This window comes from Sinocyclocheilus grahami, unplaced genomic scaffold (genome assembly GCF_001515645.1).
Source record: "Sinocyclocheilus grahami isolate Dianchi unplaced genomic scaffold, SAMN03320097.WGS_v1.1 scaffold58.1, whole genome shotgun sequence".
Lineage (NCBI taxonomy): Eukaryota > Metazoa > Chordata > Actinopteri > Cypriniformes > Cyprinidae > Sinocyclocheilus > Sinocyclocheilus grahami.
This window is the reverse complement of record NW_015505237.1, coordinates 3,367,001-3,392,331: the sequence shown is the minus strand read 5'-3', so window position 1 is coordinate 3,392,331 and position 25,331 is coordinate 3,367,001. Positions and strand designations below refer to the sequence as shown.

Here is a 25,331-nt window from a genome sequence, read left to right as displayed (position 1 = left end):
CGAGTAGCGAAACAATCTTGTAGCCAATCAGCAGTAAGGGGCGTGTCTACTCATGACATGGAGGAGAGAGAGTTCAGTGCACAGGACGGACGTTAGCGAGCCGAGCGACAGAAAGATAGAGATGGAGGATAAAAAACAAAAGAGGAAAACATCTGCGGAACAAACGAAGGCTTAAGACAATAAGGCAAGGAGTAGGACCAGTGCAAATATCGGATCAGCTTTCCAGCGCTGGAGAGAACTCAAGAAGCGGAAGGCCTGCGATCGGAGGCTGAGGTTGCTTTGTTTCTTCTCGATAGGTGAGTAACACCGTGTCTGCGCCGCAACAGCTAAAGTCTGTCTAGTACACTGGACGCGACAAAGCGACCGTTGAAAATCCTTTGAAATTTGTGTCAATACGTCATAAATAGAACGCAGCAGCAGTTTTCTGTCGGGGATTTGTCGTGCCGTGCCGCGCCGCATCCAGTGTAGACCATAGATATGTATATATATCTATGATGCGGACAGCATCACTGATTATAATGAGTTCTATAGTATTTTGTTGCGCCGCGCCACTCGCGTCCGGTGTAGACACGGTGTAACATTGGTTTTGCGTTGTTTCACAGAACTAATCGTTGCCTGGGTTGTGTACGTATGTGTGGGGCGGAGCTATCAAAATAGGGGAGAGACCCTTTTGGGGTAGGGGCGTGTTTGTTTTGGTGATTTAAAATGTCAACATTGACTACCAGAAAACGCTTACCCCACCTTTAATGCTTATTTGGTGATGCAGCTAGTCCTGAAGGAGAATATATGTTCACACGGTTCACATGATGCTTGAACTGAGGCGCTACATCAATCAAAAGTAACCTGCTCTATCTTGTCGGCACGTTGTCAATCTTCTTTGCTCCACTATGTGTTTTTCACTGCATAAGAACATGTTTACACGTGTTACAATTCGGAGTGGAGGGACAACTTCAGAATAATGTCACAGAGTTCATTCATGAAGTTAATTCAAGAGTTTGCCCAAAAGAGCACAGGTAGGTCGCCTGTGTGTAGTTTAATAATTGTAATATACAGCCTGTCATTACCTCTCTGATTATCACAAAACAAACACAAGGTGATCAGGACCGAGATGTTGAGCTTTTTATACAGATTGTTAATGAATGCATCAAAATAAAAGACTGATTTGATTTTAAAGTGCCATATTTGAACCTTTCAGAATCAGAATGAGCTTTATTGCCAGGTATGTTTACACATACAAGGAATTTGTTTTAGTGACAGAAGCTCCACAGTGCAACAGAATGACAGTGACAAGACAGGACACAGATAATAAAAAGAACAATATACAAAATAGACAATGTACAAAAAAAGCAAAAACACAATATATAATATAGATATTATAAGGCACACCTGTGCAATAATCATGCTGTCTAATCAGCATCTTGATATGCCACACCTGTGAGGTGGATGGATTATCTTGGCAAAGGAGAAGTGCTCACTAACACAGATTTAGGCAGATTTGTGAACAATGGCCTTTTGTGTACATAGAAAAAGTCTTAGATCTTTGAGTTCAGCTCATGAAAAATGGGGGCAAAAACAATGTTGCGTTCATAATTTTGTTCAGTGTAAATTCGAGTGTTGGATTAGACAGAAATAGCTCCCTAAGGTAACAAAAGCATATATCTTAGTAGTGTATAATATATTTTACTATAGAATTTTTTTTATCTCTTATTTTGGTAATTTGCAAGCCACCCTCTTTTGAGGCAGTGCTCCAGCCTGGCCCCCCATTTAGCATATGCTGCATCGGCCACATACAAATTCAGAGGCATGCCCTTTTAAAACGGTAACACTATCAAATAAAAATTCAAAGCAATTAAACGAATTATTGTCGGGATCCAGTCATTTCTGTCAGGGGGGTTACTTTTTTGATTACAGTGTCCTGACCATCCTGTTATGTGTATTGTTTGACCAAATAGCTTTTTTTGTGTTTTCAGTCCCAATGTCCTGCTGCCAATGTATAATTAATTCACAGCAAGAAAATTACAGTTGGGACAATCTTTTTAATACGGCTTTGTTGAATTAGTAACATACAAACACTAAAGTTGCACTACAACAAAAATGACAAACACGTTTTCTTACTTTCCTCATCACGCCACAGTACTAATTCATGAACATTTCTGTTTGTATTAACATTTATCACTCCTAAAAGCCATATATGCTAGACCTTCACTTGGCATCCATTATTGTCTGCTCGCTTGAAGACTTTTAACCTTTAAAGAAAAACAAAAAAAAAACTAGTATTTGTGCTCTTATGTGGTATAAAGAGGGAAAATTCTGTCATCTTTACAAACGAAGATGTTTTGAAGAACGTTGAGGTTTAAACATCATAAACCGCTTTTCCACTGTCAGGTTGAATGGTTCTAAGAACAGTAAGGAATGGTTACTGTTAGACTTCCACTTGAGCCAAACCCTGTTGGCAGAATGAATGTAGTGACGTCGCCACTCAGGATGGGTCACTGGTTTGTTGTCTGGTTCTGGCTGCTTCTTTGTCTCTGTAGCTGGCCAAGCACACTATTTGAGTGAAGTAAAAGGACATATCTGATCATCCTCCATAACACGGTCGCTATCCATCTCGTACGGCATGTAAACACTTGCATTACCAAGGCAATGGCTGACACATTTGTATTATGAGCTCTATTGTCAGGCCCACAGTGCGAAATGAAACCATATCTATACCGGCTGGGCCAGATCGACATGGAATGAAATGGTTAAGTAACAAGAATGGTTCGGCCCAAAGGTAAAAAAAAAAGTGCATACCGACTTGATTGAAAAATTCAGACAAAATATGAAGTTCATTTGCAAAATCAGATAACTCCATTTTTGTTTATTTTCAGAAATCATGTTTTTTTTAATTGTGCATTCCAAGTACTATCAATCAAACTGCAGTTGGGTTGTTTTGATTAAATAATAACGCAAACAAATACGTTGCCTGACAAACATTGTTGTTGTGATCATAGACTGTATGTATGGTTGTGATTACACGCAATACACGGGAGCTTTTCCCTCACCACTGTCACGTGCTGTTTTTGCAAGGTATTGTGAAATAGTTTCAGATTTTATTTTCCTTTACGCCCCAAAGAGGATATCATGGGTTCACCAAGTTCGTCGAAATGATCCATTCTCGATCACTTTAGTCAGTTTTGACGAAACTCCTCTCAGCTAGCACGTCTTTTCAAAGTGAAAGAAGCCTTGTCACCTGACCTGAATACGGCGCGCTGATTCACTAAATGGGTTTATCGGCTTCGGTTCACAAACAAGGGCGCTTGTCGCTTCTGCAGTAAAACGTGAGCTCGCGATGCCTTTGAAAGTGGACAACACCGGCTTTTTTGGCAAAACGTGTTTAGGATTCTATATGTGGAGAATAATGCGCGGTCCTCAGTTCATTTATTTTTTTTTAAGTGGCATTTATCGGTTTTTGCAAATGAACTCTTCATGTCTTTTGCGTTTCACAGAAAAAAAGTCTTAGAGGATTGAAATGACACGTTATTACATACCGATTACAAAGACATACATTTTTTACTTAATGTGCACCGATAAATTGTGCACAAACCTAGAAATGTGTATTAAGAAAGTAAACGGGGTTAATTCTGATTTCATTAATTTAAATGTGATCTAAACCCCCTCCCCAGCACCACCCTCATTGTTTCGCTGCATTTCCAGATAATTTTGGGCCGTGGTTCTTCCGTGTTGCTCCTTCAGGTGACGGCGTAGAGCAGGCTTGTGGGCAAAGCTGACGTGGCAGTACGCGCACACATGTGGGCGCTCTCCACTATGCAGGTTCATGTGGTCACACAGTGTTGACTTTTGAGTGAAGGTCTTGTGGCACAGGGGGCAGCAGTGGAGCTTGGATACTCCACGGTGGACGATCATGTGGCGATTGAGGTTACTGGAGTGGCTGAAGTGCTTCCCGCAGCACGGACACACGTACAGCCGGTGTGTTGACAGGGAATGCATGGCTAAATCCTGCGTTGTGGAAAACGCTAATCCGCATTGCTCACACACCACTGGTCCAGCTACGCAGGACGTGGATCCCACCACTGCCACAGACTCATCAGCAGCTCTGTGTTCATTTGTATGTGTCCCAACTCCAATTCCCTCTTCCCCACTGGAAGCTTCCATACTAAATTGAGCAAGACCTCCATCAGAGCCAATCTCTTCTCCTTGTCCCTCTCCAGGCCTGTACTCAATGCGGACGGTACCGTCTGCGAGATGCTGATTGGACAGGTAATCAGCCCCAAAGTCTGCTCCAAAATTGCCCATTATCTCATCAGGGGTCGGGAACCGCCAAGCCTCCTGATAGTTACCCAAGAGCTTGCGATCCTTGAAAGTGTACCGCTTCCGGTGTTTAAAGCCTCTTCCTCTGCCTCCCCTGTGCTCTCCGTGCCGTCTTCTCCATATGCGACCTGCCCCTCCAATGCCGTTGCCTTTGGCTCGCCCTTCCATATAGGACTCCTCTATACCTGCGTCCAGCTGCCCATGGTCATCCAACACAACAACAGCTTCTCTGTCTTCCTCCTCAGCACCAGAGGTCTTCTCTGGGTCTTGATGTTCATCATTGATCTGCACCTGAAAGACGTCACTCTCAGGCCCGTCCTCTCCCTCGAAATGACCAGATGCATCTGATCCTCTGACCTGTTATGGTGAAAACAAATTAGTAAACCACAACTGAGCAAACTACCAAAATAAGTGCTGATATGACCCTCTTTGATTTAGGACTGCCAGAAATACGCAGTAATATAGCAACCATGTTTGATTTTGCTGGCAAATGTCACATTAATTTGTGCATTTAGCTATTAAATTTCCAGAAGATAATTTTACAAATTTTCAGACTCTTCTTCCCTTGTATCAAAACCTGCAATTATGCTAGCAAATATTTTTTGCTGAAATATTTTAATGGTGTCCTTTTATAAACTTCAGTTGCACAAACAGCTTGAAAGTTTGAACGCTAATAATCATTAACGTTACATCTTTTGGCACTGTTAGCATATGCGGCAAATCCAACAGATATTTACATGGTGTATGGTCAAATCGCTGTCATCTTTGTGAGGGATGTTGGACAGTTCGGCATCGGCAGCCTGGAACTCCTTTCCTGAACTGTGAGGATGCAGTGACGCGGTATCAGAAGGGGATGAAATGGATCCCAATGAATGGGTACTTCCACTGACAATCACTGGCATAGACTGAGGGTCTTCTGATTTCACAGTCTGAATATTTAATGGGAGAAACGGAGAGAGAAGGACAAACAATGCATAAATTTTACTAAAATTAATTAAACAATCAGCATAGGCTGTCAAGCCCCAGCAAACACCAAAAGAGTCAGTCGCAAAACAATATTATGGCTTAAGACAATATGGAATGCAAATCTCTGGTCACATGGACCCCTTTTATGGTGTTTTACGGTGTTGTCTACTCGTCTTTTTTGGAGCATGACACTATGCTTTGCTAAGATTTTGAGAAGCATTCCGTCTGTCAGAGAACAGTAGCTGTAGTGGGCCTTTGAAGATAATCTACAATGCGCTGGCATCTTCAATCAGCCAAAGGCCCTGTCCCAAATGGCACCCTAAACCCTCGCGGTCTTCCTCTGAGTCCGCACTTTAGTGACGTAATGCCCCTTTGACTGTCGGGTAGACGTCTGCTGCAGAGCTCGCCCCAGTGCGGGCTCGGCAGAAGTACGGATCGACGGCGCATAACGGCCACAAAGGGGGCCCTCGAGCACCCTTTTGAACACTAAAAATGACAAATCGGACACCCTACGGTCTTGTGGACTTAACAGACACACGCACGCAGTGGCCATTGTAAGTCCGTAAGAGCACATGAAGTGTTCCATTTGGGACAGGGCCAAAGAGTACTCCTGATCTCAGTCCACTAGCTCCCAGGTGTGACCAGAATCAAATTTAAGGCTTTGATGCTGGCTTTCAGGCCTGCCACTTGAACTGCACCTCCCTGCATCAATCCACACATACAAGTGTATACCTTGTTGTTTCTTCACAATAGCCAAGTTTCCATTCCAAGTTGCGAATTTAACTTGTGCGCAAAATTGGAATAATCACATAAAACTTTTGCGAATAAGCACCGTTTCCATCCAACGATTTAGAGAGAACAAAATCGCCACTTCCTGATAAACTGGCACTAAATACCACTAAGAAAAGTAGGAGAAGCCACTTAAGATAATAATTGTCAAATATAATAAATTACTTGCACTTCAAGAGAGCAGATGAAACATTAAATGCGGTCTTGCTTTCGGAGGTGAATGTCAGCTGTTTGGGAACGCAGTCATGGTAGGCCGTTCTGGGAGGTAATTATACAGAAATACTTTGATGACAGACTTTGCTCGAGCACTTCAGAATGACCATAACATTTCAGATGCTGTTCAACAAAATCAGTCCGCTGATTAGTCAGGTTATGCCGTCCCATAGCACAAAGTCACATTACTTTTTTTGAACGCTCATACGGGATTTATTCACAAAATGCATTTCCATCTCCCATTATTCGCATTCACCCTTTTTCGCACATGTCAAAAACCACCTAAAAAATTAGCATAACTTTTGCGAATTAAGAGATTTCTTTTCAAAATTTGGCATTTCCCTCACTCGTTTCTGATGCGATACTTCAAAACGCTCATAAAAAGAGTGTGACGGAAACATCGCTAATGAGGCACAAAGTTGCTTTCCCAAACCTTCACCCTCCTTGCTCTTCTTTGGTGGAATGAGCGGTCGACCTCCACCCAAACTGCTGAGACCAGGGGTGGCCAGCTTTGGTCCTCCACAGTCCTGCAATGTTTTGCTCCAACTCTAATCAAACACACCTGAACAAGCTAGTCAGGGTCAAAGGCTTACAAAGGCTGCGCTCCACTTAGCATTTAGACACACTCACTAACTTCTCCCCAAGTACTTCCCCCTCGGGGGAATCCCCAACACCTTTTTGCTCATTTTTCAGTTTCATGAAGTGGACCAGGGAAGGTTATATGGACAGGCCCTTGACCCCTCAGTCATCGAGGGAGCTAGTCTACTTCACTTGTACATTTCAGGCAGCTCCATAGACAACAATGCAACATGATTGTGACATCACGTTTGACAAGTGTTTGAGGTTGGGATACTCACAACGGGGCTGCGACTCCGGGGCTGCATGTACTGGCTCAGGGCTCCTCTGCATTTCTCCACCACATGCTCCATCTGCAGGTAGCTGGCTGCAGTCAGGTAGTTCACGATCTCTTTGGCACTGAACTGCAGCATCCCTGTGTAACAGGACTGGAGGAGCTCACATACCACCGCTGAGCTGTGCAACATCGACACCTGCTGGATAGACAAAGTATTTGTTGACAATCAAAGCAACAAATGATTTTCAAAATTAAAGTGAAATGGAAGTAGCAACAGATTTTCCTTGTGCAGAACTGATTGAAGAAAAGAAAAAAAAAGTAGGGTGTGGCCTTGAGTTTATACGTTGATTGGATGGAGGCAGATCTAAATATGAGCTTTCAATCGACAATACTTTATTTAACCTTTTCTGACAAGCGTGCGCTGCAAATTCGAGCATTTAATCATTTCTGTCCAGTCCGCTCATTTGATCGTGTTTAACCACAGCTGTCGTCAGTATTTTGTCTGGCAGTGGCAGCAGGTATACAATACATTTTCAAATTGGAGCCTGTATCACGTCGATTCTGGCTCCCAACATCTCAAAAAGATGATATTTTAAGCTCCTCATGTAGCCGAATCTGTGCTGGTTTGAATTGGCCGTCTCCAGTTTTCGCTCCAGCTAGCGCTGTGACGTAGGCCCTAAAAGGGTCTATACTGAAACAAAGTCTTTCTGTACATTTTATATTCAGAAATGGGAGTGTCCTCGAACGGACCAGTGGAGGGAACGAATAGAATTCCAGACTATATTAGACAGACAGCTTATTTGTACCTCAATTTATGCATGAAGTCTAGTTTATGAACCACTACAGTTTATTATTTTCACTGATTTTAGGAGGTGATAATCTGAAATCACTGACACAAATAACAAATGTGAAGTTTAATGTTCGATCTTCAGGGTGTTTGAGACACCATTTTATTAGATTTCATCCACTAATACAGACTAATGTAACCCTAACGACACAGAAGATCAAATGGTTTGCTTCTGATGCTGCTGTAACCTAGTCATTCTGATGGCACGAGAAGCCCCTCACCTGTAGCTCTGATGAGGGGTTCAGGAGAAACTGGTCCCTGAGAAACGCAGAGCAAGCAGCCAGCACGACCTTGTGACCCCTGAACATGCGCCTGCCTCCCGCCACGATGGTCACATCACAGAAGTGCTGCTGCGTCCGCAGGAAGTTGATGTTACTCAGGGCCGTGTCTCCATGCCCAGGCAAACGGAAACTCACCACATCCATGTTTTCACTACAGCTAAAACGGGGGGGAGAAAAAAAAAACAACAACACCCATTTATTTGATATATTAACACACACAACCTGATATCTACACTTAAAAATATAATGGAGTTTGTTATTCTTCAGAATTAAAAAGCTTTCTGAATATCTCAGTTATTTTTATGTATGGAAATTACATTAACATGAAAGCACAGAAACAATAGGTCCATGAAATGTTCTCATAACGCCATAAATAAATTCACATTTAGACGAAATAGGAGGCACACCTGTGCGTTATACGAGCTCTGGATGATCATAGTCATGCATGTTTACATCGGTGTTAGCCTAAAGTAACGTTAGCTCAGGCTGTAGCGTCTTTTGTTTCAGACAGACTGTTTAACACACTGCCCTCAATACAATACAAACACTTCACTGATCCGATAAACATGAACTTACTTGAGTGATTTAGTGAGGGGAAATCAATAATCCTAAAAAAAAACACACACACACGAACTTATCACATTTATGATGCCTAGAGATCAACCCAGCTCCACATCACTGCACGAGCGAGAACAGGAGTCTGCTGTCTTTATGCGTCTGATCTCGGTCAGTCCTACTATATAGTTTCTGCTGTGCTCCGTGCGTTTTAAAACAATTGCAGCCAAAATTCGTAGAATGAAATGAAGAAAGAAAAGTTAACAGGAAATTTCGAACCCGAAAGATGATTTTCAAAATAAAAGTCCCGCCTAGAAACCATCTACAGTTCGCAAGAGCGCTTGCGTATGAGCGAAACAGTTTCTTGTTAAACGCGGTTATTTAAAATAAAATTAAATGTTGCGGACTGATGCTTCTACAAAAGCAAAAATATACCATCGAGAAAAGATTAGTCCGCATTAGGTTAAAATCAGTAAAGGAGAAAATGACTGTTTGTATTTAATTCCTTAGTTTGATCATTTATAGATTGTCATTTTAAATGTATATAGTCTGAGAGTTTAAAAAAAGTCTTTGAGTGTCAAAAAGCCTTTAATTTTATTTTTTTGCTTGCATGATCATTTGTATCCAGCAGATAACCACGTGGAGGCGCTATGAATTCAGGATGGACCTCCAATAAAATAAATTATTTGCAAACGGATACAGAGAGACATGAAAAAAAAATTAAGGGGAACATAACATGAAAAAGAGGAGACATATGCCGAAGCCCCAACTCAAGTGGGCCTATTGACTCTTGCATTCGTGGTAACATACTTTTCCTAGTGCTTTGGTGGTCGACAATCATTTAAAGGCGGTTATTTAAAATAAAATTAAATGTTGCGGACTGATGCTTCTACAAAAGCAAAAATATACCATCGAGAAAAGATTAGTCCGCATTAGGTTATCTTTAAAATCAGTAAAGGAGAAAATGACTGTTTGTATTTAATTCCTTAGTTTGATCATTTATAGATTGTCATTTTAAATGTATATGGTCTGAGAGTTTAAAAAAAGTCTTTGAGTGTCAAAAAGCCTTTAATTTTATTTTTTTGCTTGCATGATCATTTGTATCCAGCAGATAACCACGTGGAGGCGCTATGAATTCAGGATGGACCTCCAATAAAATTAATTATTTGCAAACGGATACAGAGAGACATGAAAAAAAAATTAAGGGGAACATAACATGAAAAAGAGGAGACATATGCCGAAGCCCCAACTCAAGTGGGCCTATTGACTCTTGCATTCGTGGTAACATACTTTTCCTAGTGCTTTGGTGGTCGACAATCATTTAAAGATATATATATATATATACACATTTATAAATTCTCTTAATTTCTTCCCAATGTACAGTTTACACATCAGATTTATACAGGTAAACATCAAACACACAGGATTTAATAATCAGTCTTCTGTTTCAATCCAGCCAATATAATTGCAAGTTGTACTGCATATTCTCTTGATCTTTGCATACAATGAAAATCAATAAAATACGGCCCATATGAATTTGATGAAATTGCAATCTCCTGTTGAGATGTGTCCAATATGACTGTGTTACTTCAGCTTGCATTATCATTTGCAGATGACTACAAAACACTCATATAAAGGCATCAAAATCTACATTCTTTGTCAACATTAAACCAAACCGAGGAGCATTCAGTTCTAAAGGTACCAATGAGTTCAAAAGGAAGACCTAAAAGTAATTCATTTTTCACTCCCAATCCCAAAAACACCTTGCTAAATGTGTCAAAAAGAAAAGAAATTGGCGGATTAAAGGTGAAATGCACCATCATGCAAGTGAACATCAATAAATCTGACATTTTTTCTGCTATATGACGTCCTTGAAAGCCACTTGTCTAAATAATTTAGTTAAAAGCGAATGCCTTCTGAATTGTCAGTATAGTTTAAGGGAATTCAATTAAAAGTGTGAGTCAATTTGACAGGTATTCTGATAGAAGTCTATTTCTGTCTAATGAACTGCCACTGAATTGGTAACGTTGAAGAGAAGTGCAGTCGAAGAGCCATTAAAGAGCGACTTTATGCGTGCCATATCTGTTAGTGTTCATTGGTCCTCGAAGAGACATAAAGAAGTTACACAGGAAAAGTGCTGTTCATATTTTTCTGTAAACTCATAAAGAAACAGTGCTGAATACCTCTCTCTCCCCCAGTGCGTCCCACAGCTCTCTAATTTGATCATTTGTGAGAGACACAACCCCATAAATATGCTGGCCGAACAAAAGGAAACCACATTAAAACCCAAACTGCCACTGCAAAGAACAACTGAAAATAAAACCGAGGCATAAAGCTGATTCCAGCACAGATTTGAGAGGACAGAAATGGAAATAACCAAGGGCTGAGCCACCGATGCATCATGTAATGTTCCCTTGTGTAACAATCTAATTACAATAGACCTTCATTGATCTGTCAACCCATAGACTGGGCCAAGGGCACACGCCTGGTGTCCAGTTTCATAAAGCAGAAGCTCCAGAGCCAAAACAATAACTTTAATTTCACAACGGGTCAATTTAGATCGATCGCCAAACAGTAACAACGCAGCAGAGTAAAAGTAAGACACAATGTCTACAATGCACTTAACAGGCTGGGGATGTTGTGCAACCCATGTGCAATTCTATGATGCAAGTATTATTCTTAAGGAAATTTTGTGAAGTTTGGACACCATGTCCCATGATTCAAAGGAAATTTGTAGTAACTGATGTGAAATGATATGGTAATATGCTCCATTTATGGGAGCAGAAAACAGGGATGCTTGCTTTGCTTAAGTTTAAGGACAGTGTGGAGAGCAGGTCAGTATTGGAGGAAAATAAAGAGGAAACAGAGAGAACAGAAGGAAGGAGGTCTTGATATTCAATCCATCTTCTCTTTTTGGACCAGTTTCGGTGCATCAACAAACTCCCGTCCGTTGACCAGGATGACAGCAGCCGTAAGAGCACTGGCTATTCCCCAGAACAACACGTATGCCAGGGTCTCCGTCCAAGTGTCACCTGACAGAGAGTACCAGATGTCATTATTCACAAACTAAATAGGCACTACTACTGTATGTACATTTTCCAAAGAAGCAACAGTAATGGAACCATATAAGGATTAAAATCATTGTAACGCACATCTCTTGTGGGTCAATGACATATAATGGTAAATAAAGGAAAAATATTTTACAAATCTAGTTTAAAACATGTCAAGTTCTTAAAAATTTATTTTTTGTCGGTTCCATTTAAATGTAATGACTCATGCATATTAAACCATGGGGTGTAATATTAGGGCCTTTTGCACTTTATTATTAAAAGTAACATTTTCTTTACACATTCCACACATGTGAATGTACTTAATTATTACAAAAATATATTTTAAAGATATATACAGTATATATTAAATTTTTTTCAACAAATCTTATTAATACATAAATATCAAGTTTTTAGGGAGTTGCACCACATGACATTTGACATTCTGAACTAAAAAATATGTCTAATATTTTGAGAGACTTCTTGACCTTGACATGATATCATTATATCTTCCTTTTTTGATTCATGCATGTTTTTACATGTTGTTTGCACCCCATGACTTTCTTAGTCGAACCACATGACTTTGATTATACTAGTGTTTCAAATATTAATAAGCGGTTTCGTTAAAAATATATATTGCAAATAATACAAAAACATTTTAGGTTCTTATTTATGATATCAGGACATTTGCATCAAAGTGAAATATAATTCTGACATTAAAAACATTGTTTTTAAGTCACTGCATGTATGAATTCCATTTTTTATTAAATAAATAAATAGATATTAGTCAGGGTAGCACCATATTTAATTCTTGTCAGGAGAAGTACAGTGCGTTTAATGGGCTGTACTTTAACAACATAAAGATTGTTCAGCTGATGAAACATCTTTCCAAAAAAAACCTCCATGAAACAGTTTTGAAAGTTGTGAGTTGTGAAAATAAAGTGATCTAGAACCTTTGTCTGCCATCGTAAAGCCTAGTTTTCATCTGTGTTAAATTCAATCTGGCGTCTAACCTGACTAAGGTCTATAGATTTGGACAAAAACATGTCATGTTATTGCTTTATTTCATGTTGTGTTATAATGCCAGACCTTACCAGCCATTAGGAGACAGATGATGCACATGGAGAAGGCCACCACCATAATAACAGGAAGCTGTAGAAGAGATTTATGAATATAAAATGACCAGCAGCTGGTGTTGTTGAATTATAAATGTGAGGACTGCATGAAGCAGCTTGGAGTAAATTTTTCTCTTTTTTTATTCGTCATAGTAATGACCTCTTTTAATTCGGATTCTCTCTTACTACAAGCAGTATGGGAAAAGCACTGACCAAGAGGAACTTCCAGTCCTTCTGCACATGCAGAGGCATCAAGCCATCGGTTTCATCCACTGTATAGTTTCCGAGGAAGAGATCGATGGAGTCCTGTGGGCAAAGTCAGCTACTTCAAATTCAATGCAGTCTGATTGAAAGACATAAAGACAAAGAATTCATACGGACTTGTCTGAACCCGTCTGAGAAATTGTTCTTGTAGTAGCGGATCATTGAGTTCCAGCCGTCCATTACCAATCCCCAGTGAGTCCTATTCCCGGTTCTGAGGTCAAAGGTGAAGGTTACAGCGGTGGACGCACACAAATGTGCATATTCTGAAAGGAGTCTGGGATGAATACCTGGTGAAGTCGGTTTTCAATGCTCCGGTTCCTGCGTATTGTTTAGCACAAGCATTGGCATTGTCTGCCCATGCTGAGAGAAAAAGAAAAGGAAAATAATGAGGTTTCTTGCTTTATTTACTGTCGCAAACAAGAGAATTGTGTCTAAGGGAATTTCTAGCAACACACCGTTCTTATAAATCTTCTCAAAATCAGCCTGTTCCTCAATTTTCTGGCCTACGTGGAGGACACCCATCCTCTGAAATGAAATAGAGCTCAAGGTGATGACAAATCAATATTTAAAGGGGTGGTTGACTTTTTTTTCTAGGCTTGATTGTGTTTATGGGGTGCAGTCTAACATGTGTTAATACTTTGCTAATATTTTTCACATAATCTACCTTTATTTCACACCTTCTCCTCTAAACGCGCTGATCATTTCCTGCTTTTATGAAGCTCCTCCCACAGAAATACGCAATGGGCTCAGAATGGTTAGCTGGTCCAGTGTGGTGTGATTGGCTAAACCGTCTCTAGTGCACGTCTAAACATCCCGCCCCTCACCTCAGCGGTATGTGCTACGGTTGTATTGTAAACAATGGCGTCGTGAAATTGCTTATCAATTTGAGCCCAATTGAGAAGCAGAGGATATTATTGAAGAGGATCACGCAGAACCTGTGCAAGCACGGCTCTTAATGGTATATTTTTTGTTTGTTGTTGTCTCATACTTTTAGATACGCTGTTATTTGTAAATGCTACTGCTTCTGTTAGCTTTTAATATACAGTTTTATCCTGATTAAAGCTTTAGTACAGTATGGCAACCGCACGCGCGTCAATGTTTAACGCTTCTCATAGCTATGTGAAAAATATCTCTTGGTCTATACACATATAGTGTATAACTGGAACACAGTTCTTTGATGGAGCTGTGACGAGCTGATGATCTGAATGAGAGAGAGAGAGAGAGATGCAGAGCGTGTGCAGAGCAGGGGGACGCGAGGAACAGTATTAAGAACCGCTGCTTTAGAACACTGATTTTGAAACTTGTGAATCCATTAGAATCGTTAGAAGACAGAATCGCGATTCATATATGAATAGATTTTTACGTGCACGCCTAGTTTTCTCTTCCTTTTCTCTAAAGCAGCGCAGCATGGCCCCGCCCCCTTCGTTGCGTGTTCCTGGGGGCGGGGTTTATCTGGGTTTGTGACGTAACGGATCCGGGAAGTAAATCGTAGTCCCTACGAGCCATTTTAGTAGGCATTAAACTGCCATAATTTTAAAAGACGATATCTCCGTTTGCACTGAACTTTCAGCGCCACAACTTTGTAGATATTGTTTATGCTCAAACAGCAACATTACACACTAACTAACGTTAAAAAAGCGAAATCGCAATCAACCACCCCTTTAACCACATTATTAATCCATATAGCTGATTTCTAAATGTCTCCAAGCGATCATGACCACATAAAAGTGTTTTACACTTCCTAAGCAAACATGATGCATCAAGTTTCAAGTAAGTGGCCCTAACTGACAGAAAAGCCACATAATTAATGCCAGTCAGCTCTCTCTAGTGCGTAAGTGTCCTCAATTGCATCACACCTAACTAGGATGCGTCAGACATGCTATTTGTGATGTGGCGTCACCTGTAGCTGGCTCTGAAGGGAGCGTCTGGCCAGCAGGCTCTGAATGACGTTGGTACGGTCCAGACAGTCCATACAGTTACTGCGGAAGGTTCCAGACTGCTCGGATGTCACCTTCCCATCTGAGCTCACCATGAAATACCTGCAGAATCAGCGTTCAAGAACAAGATCAAAGTGAATCACTGACAGCATCGGAGACCACAGTCTTTCCTATAGAAAGGTACAGAAATGAATACAAACCCAAACTCGTCTTGCATGTCAGAAACAGCATCAACGAGAATCTGGAGGCGATGCCATCTCATCTTACTGCATTCTTTGTGAAAGTCAAAGGCGATGTACCTCAAAAGAGATGCAAGAGTCACTACACAGCACTATACGAGTAGAGGATAGAAACAAGTATTTTCAACATTGATAATAATAAAAGTTTCTTGAGTAATAATAAAACATTTCTTGATTTCTGAAGGATCATGTGACACTGAAGACTGGAGTAACGATGCTGAAAATTCAGCTTTGACATCACAGGAATAAATTACATTTTAAAACATAAAAATTTAAATAGAAAACAGTTATTTTAAATTGTAATATTTAACAATATTAATGTTTTTACTTTCTGATCAATTAAATGCTTTGGTGAAAGTAAGCCCACACATTTAAAGTCTGATCACTCTGATTATTTAGAAAAGTAACACCTCAATTTTCCTTAATAAGCTGCATGGTTTGAGGCATTAATTATGTCTGAAGCACAAATGGTGCTATGTGACGCACGTTAATTCTTAGTCTAAAAGGGATAGTTCACCCAAAAATGACAATTCTGTCATTAATTACTCACCTTCGTGTCGTTCCAAACCCATAAGACCTTTGTTCATCTTCTGAACACAAATAAAGGTATTTTTGATGAAATCTGAGAGCTTTCTGATGCTCCATAGACAGCAACACAACTACCACGTTCAAGGCCCAGAAAGGTAGTAAGGACATTATTAAAATAGTCCATGAAAATAAAAATAATGACTTTATTCAACAATTTCTTAATTTCAGTCTTCGACATGCCTTCATGGGAGTACCACGACGCATGCAAGTATTCTCATAGCTTTATTAAAATAAGGTTGAAGCACTGATGTCACATGGACTATTTTAACGATGTCCTTACCACCTTTCTGGGCCTTGAACGTGGTAGTTGTTTTGCTGTCTACGGCGGGTCAGAAAGCTCTCGGATTTCATCAAAAATACCTTTATTTGTGTTCAGAAGATGAACAAAGGTCTTACGGGTTTGGAACAACATGAGGGAGAGTAATTAATGACAGAATTTTTGGGTGAACTATCCCTATAAGTGTCTGTTCAAAGTATATTCCTAGAATGAGCAATAGTAATTGCCTTAGCAAACACCACTAAAAATGCATCTGTAGGAATTAAAAGAAACTGCTTGAAGTACTTGAGTCCGTCCTCCATGCCATTGACCATTTTGGCGAAGGCCTGTTCAAGAGGCAATTCAGATCCTTTCTGATTCACCTGCAGATAAAGCAATTATCAACTCTTTGACCACTCACCAATCACAATCAACTGAAATTTTCTGCAGGTGGATTAAAAGATTGTACTCACCAAATTTAGAATGACTTGTTTGCCATAAATGAGAACCTGTGACTCAAAATGCCTCCTGAATCCATCCATCTGCAAGGATAGATAGATAGAACGATAGATACTGTATTTTTCATATTCTGATAGTTGAAATAAAAAAAAATAAAAAAGAAACTAAAAAAAAGTTGCTGTAGCAGCATAAGTGGTCTTACATGATTGGTGTCAGTGCTTATCTGTGGCTTGGGCTTGTACTTCAGGTTGGGTCTTTGAGACCAGAAAAAGGGCATGGAGCCTCGAGTCTGTGTAAGAGGTAAGTGAAAGAGCACAAATGAAATCTCTGAGGTGAATTCTGGGAGGTCAAAACAAATCTTCTTGTAATAGAGGCCAACAGTAGTTTCCACCAACCTGCACAAAGGACGCCTGGGCATTATTGTACTGGACTATCTGTTCTGTCTCAACGAAGTTAGCAGCATGTCCTTCAGAGTCAATGCCTGAGGCGCAGGGGAAAACTGTAATATCTGCAGCAAAGATCACTGTGTGAATATGTATATATGCTTGAACACATCTCACCTCTGACATAATACCGGACCCCAGCTCTGAAACAGCTCCGTCTAGAGATGAGGATCCACTCAAACACCTTCCCATTGATGCAGCACGGCTTCATCACAATAACTGAAGCAGTGGGTTAAGCCTCAATATCACCCACATTTTCCAACTACTACTTATTTCTTCAATTTCACCCCAAGCAATTTACAGTGCAGATGTGTTTTTAGATTATGGACAACATTATCAACTAATCATGACCAGTTACATAATGCCATCTTTAACAAAAACAGTTCTGGGCAGTCAAGGCTAAATAAAGTGAGCAACTTAACTATGAACAACATGACATCTCTCAAAGGATACATCCGTGGATGACAGGAAATGCAAATTTATGGAGCTGAAAAGGGGAATCAGTGACTTAGTATGTGCAATTTTCTCATGTTTAATGGTTTCTAAATTAGGTTTATTTTTTATACCTCAGGCTGTGCGGTTATTTCTCTTAAAAGATTTCCATTCCACATGAATCTCTGGTCTGCCTGTGTGGAGAAATGATGGAAGACAGGAATCATTTGAGAAGTTATGGTTGTTTTGAAGGGTCTAATTCGCAAACATAGTAACCAAATGTACTCAGGAAGTTTGAACACTCTGAAGTTGAACTTTATGAAAAGGGATAGACAACTGCGAAATTACAGACTGTGTCAAAAGCCAGACTCAAATGCAGAGCACAAACTCTCTCTCTGAAAACACAAAAACAAAATATGAGAGAAATCACAGTGTGTGCCCACATGTCAGCAAGTGTGCTTGTAAAACAAGAGCTTTGCAAATCTAGCTTACATCTCCTGTGACGGCCCTTTATTGTAAACGAGGGATGCAGTTTGAGAAAATGAGCTGACCGGCCTTCTGTATGTGATACTGATGAAAACCTGCACCCTGCTGTGCTCTGCTTCTCTCTCTGCCACTGAAACTTCAAACAGCTCTGCCTGTCTCTTCTGCCATCATCATCATCCCTCAGTCTTTGCTCTGCTCACCCTCTCCAGCAGGCTCATCTCCTGGAAGTCCGGGCTGGTGTTGGACAGGCGCTGCTGGGTGTGGGTCAGGTCATAGTCCGTGCAGAAGTAGAAGCCGTCTGTGTTTAGGACATTGCTAAGCATAGACAGAAACGTCTTGTTGTCCTGCATCTGTGAGAAGGAAACAGTGAGCGAATAAGATTACTGGCAAAAAATGATGTGAAAAGAAAGAAGACTAGGATTATTGATTTAATTATTAATTTATTTGGGGCCTTTTCCGTTTTTATGGCATAAAAGTAAAGTGATGACAGGACAATAGAGAGAAGATGGAGAAATGCGATGAGGTAGGGTTGAGCAATATTACTTTGATATTAAAACCTGGCAGTCGATATTGATATATTTCACAATACATAGATTTTTATGAAAATGTGGCATTTTTAAAAATGTTTTATTAACTACTGAAAAAAGTCCCTCTGGCAGTGTCCAAATGATTGAAATAAAGGTATACATTTCATTAGAAAAAATAATAGTAATTTTATATTTGACTTGAAATTAGACTTTTCATATTTTCAATATATTTTATAACTACATACTATATATATATATATAAATATATATATATATAGCAGATGAAGATAAAGAAAATATGCAACAATAAAGTATTATCATCATCATCATCATTATACTGTGTAACAATAATATATTAATTTGATAACATTAATTATTTTAATATTAATATATTGTAATATTTATATTATTTAATTATTATTTTTTATTAATCATTATTCATACTGCTAATTATGCTACTAATAACAACAATACATTCATTTGATAACATTCATTATTTTAATATTTAAATAATTTTTAATTATAATTGTTTATTAATAATTATTAATACTACTAAAAATTATGCTACTAATAATAAACTATTTGTTTACATTAATAATATATTAATATTATTTAAAGATAATACAATTTTGGCTTTCTCTCTCTTTAAAAAAAAAAAAAACAAACACTTAAAATTTTATTTAAATTTATAATTGACAAATTTGGATTTCAATATTCTGAAAGCTGAATTTGTATCTCTCTCATGAGCACTTAATGTGTCTGTAGTGTAACTATCTGCTAAGCCATGATTTTGACAAAAGAGGTTTGACATGTGCAAAAAAAGCTGTTTAAAGTTGAAGTGCATATCATGTATTCAAAACAAGCATGTTCATGAGTTAATCTGCTCCAATGCATCACACAACACTCTTTACTTTAGTACAACTCATTCATTCTTCCTGAAAAAAAGCTTTGCTCCACGTGCAGGTGTCAAAACTAAGCTCTCAACCAATGCCAGGCCTTTCAATCTCAGCATATCCTTTCAGCAGTAACAGGATCACCATCCACTAAGCTCTGGCTCTGGGAATGACGTGGAACAGGAACGACCTGAATTGATTCCTCCTCCCAGAAGAACCTGGTCAGCAGAACCATTTGTCTTTGTACGCAAACTCGTCTCTCACTGCAGTTATTCCCTTCAGCTCAACTCAGAGCTTATAATTACATGCAATTCATTATGAAAATGTCACAATATTCAACACAAAAATGATGTAGACAACTCATGCAAGGAATCATCACCTTCTCAAAAAAGGTGTGGCACTTTCATCCAGGCCAGAAACATAGTTTATACAAGTATGCAAAAATTGCTGAGAATGCAAAACACACTTGCATTTTGTGATTAATTTGTTTTCTCACACATTCTGGAATGAAACTAACCAAGCTAGTGTAGCTAGATGCATTCACTGCAGACCTCATGCGCTTACATTGAACCTTCTGACAAGAGTAGAGATGTTTGGAGTGATTTAATGATCTAGTTGTTTGCAGTCAAGTCTCCCACGTACTTGTTTCAACTCGAAACACTTCCCATGTCCAATACTGGTCTACTCACAGGCTGCATCCAAGGCCATTTCAGCCGAAGTCTTATCCTCGCTAAATAATGCAGCAAGTATACAACACTGTAATGAGATATCGCTGCGCTCATAGCAATGGGATCAGATGAAAAATTTACTGTATGAGTACACCCAATTTCACAAGCCGAGGGCGAATCTGCTGCGTTGATCTTACAGCACTTCTGAGTAAACTGTAAATGGAAAAATTGTGAAAGGCAAAAAATTCAGAGCAGGAAACCTTTCGGTTATGATTTAGAGACGCACTGGGCAACTGATCAAACAACGAATGACATTTATAGCCCACTTTCTACTCAAGGTGTTACAAACATCAGCATTACACTGAAAGTTGAGGTTAGGGACTTTGATGACCTGAAAATCTGTGAGGTGCAAAATGGTCTTCTTATAAGAAATCACATCAAACTCCACCGCTTTCCACACAGTGTGGCCAAACAGGTCGCCCACTTTCCTTTTCCGGGTGATGACTATGAGGTACATCCCTGCAGAAGCAAAAAGAAAACATGCGTCAATGTAATCAAAAGTATATGTCATACAATCAATGTTCCGAATTCTATGGAAAAATCGGAACATCGTAATAACATAGAACCTACCAGCCACCAGGCGAGTAGTTCCCATGATTCCACAAATGGGCCTGGTTACGCCTGATGGGGGGATGTCCTTAATACCTTCAAGAGGAAAAAACATTAATGCACCATTCAAATCACAGGAAGCAATTTTGCAGATGGTGCATTTAATATACTTCTCTGCTTCGATAAGAGGAAGTAACAGACCTGTGCTGTGCTATTCCTGGAATACACCTTTAACAAAAGACCACAGCAACTACCTCAAACGTAAAATGTCACGTTGACAATACTGATGAAATGTCACTTAGCGAGGAGGTCACCATTAAAACAGACAAAGTCTACAAACACACTACAACGAAGTCCAAATAGCTGCCGTAACTTTTCATCGATGCCTGTATACTTTGAAAGGTCTGATTCCCTCATAAGTTGTAGCCGTTCATAAATGTCAGATCACAGCTGCCCAAACTAGAAATATTTCACTGTACTACCACAGGAGCACAAAATATATTTTAAATTAGCTGTTTAATTATTCTATTCCCTTTTAGTAACCATGTTACTGTCATTTGGGACATCATAAAACATAGTTTAAAGGGTTAGTTCACCCAAAAATTTAACATGCTGAACATAAATGTCCTTACTACATTTCTGGGCCTGGGAACATTTCGGTTGTGTTGCTGTCTATGCAGGGTTAGAGGACTCTCGGATTTCATCAGAAATATCTTAAATTGTGTTCCGAAGATGAAAGAAGGTCTTACAGGTTAGGCACGATATGAGGATGAGTAATTAATGACAGAATTAAAATTTTTGGGGGAACTAACCTTTTAAACATTGTAGTTTTGCAATAGACAATGAATAAACATTAGAATTAAACAGACAATTTTTATACACTACTGTTCAAAACTTTGGGGACGTTTTTGAAAGAAGTCTCTTAAGCTCACAAAGACTGCATTTATTTGATCAAAAACACAGTAAAAATATTAATACCGTGAAATATATTTACAATTAAAAATGACTGTTTTCTGTTTGAATATATGTTAAAATGTAATTTATTTCTGTGATGCATGGCTTCATTACTCCAGTCTTCAGTGTCACGTGATCCTTCAGAAATCATTCTGATATGCTGATTTGCTGCTCAAGACACATTTCTTATTATTATCAATGTTGAAAATGGTTGCACTGCTTCATATGCTTGTGAAAACTGAGATACATTTTTTTTCAGGACTCTTTGATAGTTCAAAAGAACAGCACTTATTTGATAAAGAAAGCTTTTGTAACGAAAGCATTTTTGTTTAAATGTCTTTACTGTCACTTTTGATCAATTTAATGTGTCCTTGCTGAGTGAAAGTATTACGTTCGTCAAAAATAACATCTTACTAACCTGTAATCTATTAGGCTATTTGCATTCAAGATGAAATGCAATACAACATATTTGAACTGGTTTTCATTCTTACAAGTAGTCAGACCGTACCTGCGAGGGTCATCTCGGCGGACACCCTATCAATAACCAGCACGTCATTAGCTCCATCATCACACGCCTCAATGTAGAACTTCTCAGGTGTTGCATGCCTATGAAGAAAAGCAAAAAAGAATGTTTTATTTTCAACAAATAAACCTAACTCTTTCTGATTAAACTGACCAGTAAGTCTATTCTGACACTTTTCTTACTGTGCTGCTAAACACACACTGGTTTTTCCAGTATAAAACAAGAGGTGAGGGTTTGGCTGGTTAGCATTTGACAGTTAGCTGCATTATGCAAGCAAATGCCTTTGAGATTATTGTGAATGTGATAAACAGCACTGAATACAGAAATTGCATATGCAATACAATCAGCTTTTGAGTGGTGATGATATCAATAAGACAAAACACTAACAGCGTCAGAAACATAATAGCTTGAAATTCATTTTCATCTCAGACCATCTGGAGAGAGCAGATTTTCAGCAACGACATAAATCACAATTACTTTTCAGTTTCGGTCGTGCATATTTTTAAGTAAAGTTTAGAGAAAATTACAGATAGACATTGTCTTATAATGCAAGTTTCCACAATGTGAGGAGTTTGAGAGTCTGTTTCAGTAACAACATTGTACATGCTAGTCCCACTTTAATGGCTGGAGTCTTCCTTCCTTACCAAAATGCTGAGCAGCCACTTTCTGTGCACCACTTGATGAGTTTGCAACGAGGGAAGGATGCAGCGTTTGCATGCTTAACCTCTGGCCCATTAACCATGATTGCATAATAGGTCTACGGAATCTATCTCAAAATTTTTAAATTGACTTGTTGGCTCACACAGTTTGGTTTCATGACACGTAGATGCAACTCCTAATCTCAGAGCCTTTTGATCAGGTCACGCAAGCAAAAACAACACAGATGTTCAACTTTACCCTGCAATTTTGTTTTGTATTGTTGCTATAGTGGTGGCTAATTCGCATCCCTTATAGTTCTGTGTCTAGTGTCTGTATATGACAAATCACAGGCATTATGAATTATGTGCACCATCTCAGCAAACACACTGCGGTGCAAGGGTTTCTGGCTTATTATAAACTATGTCATTATAGACAAGCCTTTCTCAGCTGTAATACCACTGTTTATTGTGCAAGAGGCCATTCATAAAACTGAAGGGCTTACTGTATTCTCTAAAAAAAATTACAAAAGAGGCTAATTACATAATGAAAGCAAGATACAAACGATCATTTATAATTTGGTATTTAGTAAGCAAAATAGTGAATCTCAAAAAGACTAACATAAAAAAAGAATTAGGCCAAAAAAAATTAATAAATAATTCTTATTAAATAAGAAAAAACTACATTTTTAGAACAATATTTTTTGCATTGTGACTTCATTATGATAAGCATCATTTATTATTACTGTAATGTAAAAAAATAACTAATTCTAAAAGTAATTAAAAAGGTACATTATTAAAATTGTGAAACATGAAAACAAATATGCATCATAGTATTTATTATTGTAGGTTTTTTTTAAAGTGAAAAGACTCTGAGAGGCCAAATGATGTTAGTTTCTGACATACCGATTAAAAAAGAAAAAGAAAAAGTGATACGCCAAAATATCAGCAACCAAAAATATTCAGCAGAAATATGAATAAACATCTGGTTGAAGTCACATTTTCCTTGAGAAAGCCATTCAATGTCCAGAAACTCATCAGCTAGCTAGAGAAAAATAATTCTAGAGAGGAGCATTTTTCTAAATATATACACTATGTTACATATTCATTCTATTTTTACTTAACCTGTTAGTAAGTCTAAATATGTGTTTTTAAATACAGTGTCACTGTTTAAATGTTTAACTACAACAATAAATGAATATATCATTAAAAGTCAGCACAAAAACGTACATGCAATCTAATTTTTTATATACACCTCCGTCTTTATTTGAGGGTTGATTATTAAATAAATTTGAACAACTAATTGATTAATAAGTGAACTTCAGTTTCCATTTTAGGCTAAAAAAATAGTTTTGGTGCATCACTAGTGTGTCAAACATTCTTTTCCTTCCATTCAGTTGTCACGATAATTAATGTCAGTGCAAAACAATCTAGGTTCTCAGAACTACTGTACATGTTCAAGTCAGTGACTCAGAAAGCACACCACTGTAACTCATATTAGTATCGGAGCGTCTGATAACTCAGTATCATGTTGATGTAAGGTGTGGGCTGGAGACATTCCATCAGGTTCCCCTCCCTCTGGTTCAACTACAGTTTCACAATTTGTCAAATAATCAGATATTAATATACTCATATACTCTAATATACTCATATACTCTAGCATTCTTTTTAAACATACATAGCTGAACAAATATTTGACTAAATATAATATCGGCACTGTTTAACATCATCTTTACACTGATGCCCCTACAAAACTGCAGCACTGACTCAGTGTGCTTCAGCTGACCTCAGCATCCTAATGCATGGTCCAAATAAACACCCTAGTCCACTACTTATTAAATATGAGAACAGATGCTGTCCAGACTCAAATCAGAGCATCATAACCTAAACCCAGTGAGCTGCATAGACAGCACATGGTGCGTTTTGTTGTCGTAATGCAGTATGAAGATTCTGCTCTCGCGTTTAAATGCTGTCTAGATGTGCAGCTCGCTGGGTTTTGAAACATAGCCAATCTGAACAGTGTCTGAACGGCTTAAGCCAGTGCAGCTTCCACCACAACATAATCTGCCCTGTACTGGCAACAAGCCTTCTGACAGCGCCCACAGACGCTGCCATTAAAAGAGCTGAGCTTCATTAAAGCGAAACTGGGCGCCGTACGTGTTTCTATCTGTTGCTGCGCTCGAATAAAAGTTTGAACTTACAGGTTGAACCTCTCGTAGGCGGACGCCATCTTCACTTCCGGGTTTGGTCAGTCTGCGTGACGTATATGTGGGCGTGGCGATTGGAAGGTGCGGCTTCCGGGTGAGACGTCACAGTGGCGCAGGTTGCCGCATTCATAGACATAATAAATATTTATTATGTCTATGATAGGGTGCCATTTTCCCAGGAGCGTCCTGGCCAGGATTTCTATATTGCCTAAAATATCTAGGTTTTGGCTTTGT

At 38.9% G+C, this 25,331-nt stretch overlaps 2 protein-coding genes across 3 annotated transcripts; both read right to left on the bottom strand.

Annotated features, from left to right (window-relative positions):
* Positions 1 to 1,585: 1,585 nt before the first annotated feature.
* Positions 1,586 to 9,074, bottom strand: LOC107584307 (zinc finger and BTB domain-containing protein 34-like). Of its 2 annotated transcripts, none has more exons than XM_016270876.1 (5): positions 8,837 to 9,074; positions 8,201 to 8,417; positions 7,137 to 7,331; positions 5,049 to 5,240; positions 1,586 to 4,668 (listed from the first exon to the last, which is right to left on the bottom strand). In XM_016270876.1, exons 2-5 carry the CDS (start codon positions 8,402 to 8,404, stop codon positions 3,649 to 3,651), a joined length of 1,611 nt encoding a protein of 536 aa, XP_016126362.1. In that variant the 5' UTR covers positions 8,405 to 8,417; positions 8,837 to 9,074; the 3' UTR covers positions 1,586 to 3,648. The 2 variants fall into 2 exon arrangements, with proteins under 2 accessions (XP_016126362.1, XP_016126364.1); XM_016270878.1 differs by having other exon boundaries at positions 7,137 to 7,328.
* Positions 9,075 to 10,260: 1,186 nt separating this feature from the next.
* Positions 10,261 to 25,136, bottom strand: sacm1la (SAC1 like phosphatidylinositide phosphatase a). The gene is made up of 20 exons (XM_016270875.1): positions 25,092 to 25,136; positions 22,241 to 22,338; positions 20,800 to 20,874; positions 20,561 to 20,688; positions 18,282 to 18,431; positions 17,730 to 17,789; positions 17,617 to 17,650; positions 17,281 to 17,382; positions 17,116 to 17,201; positions 16,923 to 17,009; positions 16,735 to 16,803; positions 16,568 to 16,644; positions 15,379 to 15,477; positions 15,142 to 15,280; positions 13,697 to 13,766; positions 13,529 to 13,601; positions 13,359 to 13,452; positions 13,191 to 13,283; positions 12,957 to 13,014; positions 10,261 to 11,847 (listed from the first exon to the last, which is right to left on the bottom strand). Exons 1-20 carry the CDS (start codon positions 25,118 to 25,120, stop codon positions 11,711 to 11,713), a joined length of 1,758 nt encoding a protein of 585 aa, XP_016126361.1. The 5' UTR covers positions 25,121 to 25,136; the 3' UTR covers positions 10,261 to 11,710.
* Positions 25,137 to 25,331: the final 195 nt, after the last annotated feature.

What these genes read in the sequence shown, in the direction of transcription:
- LOC107584307 (XM_016270876.1), bottom strand. Translation starts at nt 8,404, where the DNA reads ATGGATGTGGTGAGTTTCCGTTTGCCTGGGCATGGAGACACGGCCCTG. An exon ending in ACCCCTCATCAGAGCTACAG is followed by an intron (nt 7,332 to 8,200) that starts GTGAGGGGCTTC and finishes TTGTCTATCCAG; the next exon opens with CAGGTGTCGATGTTGCACAG. An exon ending in GCGATTTGACCATACACCAT is followed by an intron (nt 4,669 to 5,048) that starts GTAAATATCTGT and finishes TCACCATAACAG; the next exon opens with GTCAGAGGATCAGATGCATC.
- sacm1la (XM_016270875.1), bottom strand. Translation starts at nt 25,120, where the DNA reads ATGGCGTCCGCCTACGAGAGGTTCAACCT. An exon ending in CCCAGGCGTCCTTTGTGCAG is followed by an intron (nt 17,010 to 17,115) that starts GTTGGTGGAAAC and finishes CCTCTTACACAG; the next exon opens with ACTCGAGGCTCCATGCCCTT. An exon ending in TAAGCACTGACACCAATCAT is followed by an intron (nt 16,804 to 16,922) that starts GTAAGACCACTT and finishes CTATCCTTGCAG; the next exon opens with ATGGATGGATTCAGGAGGCA.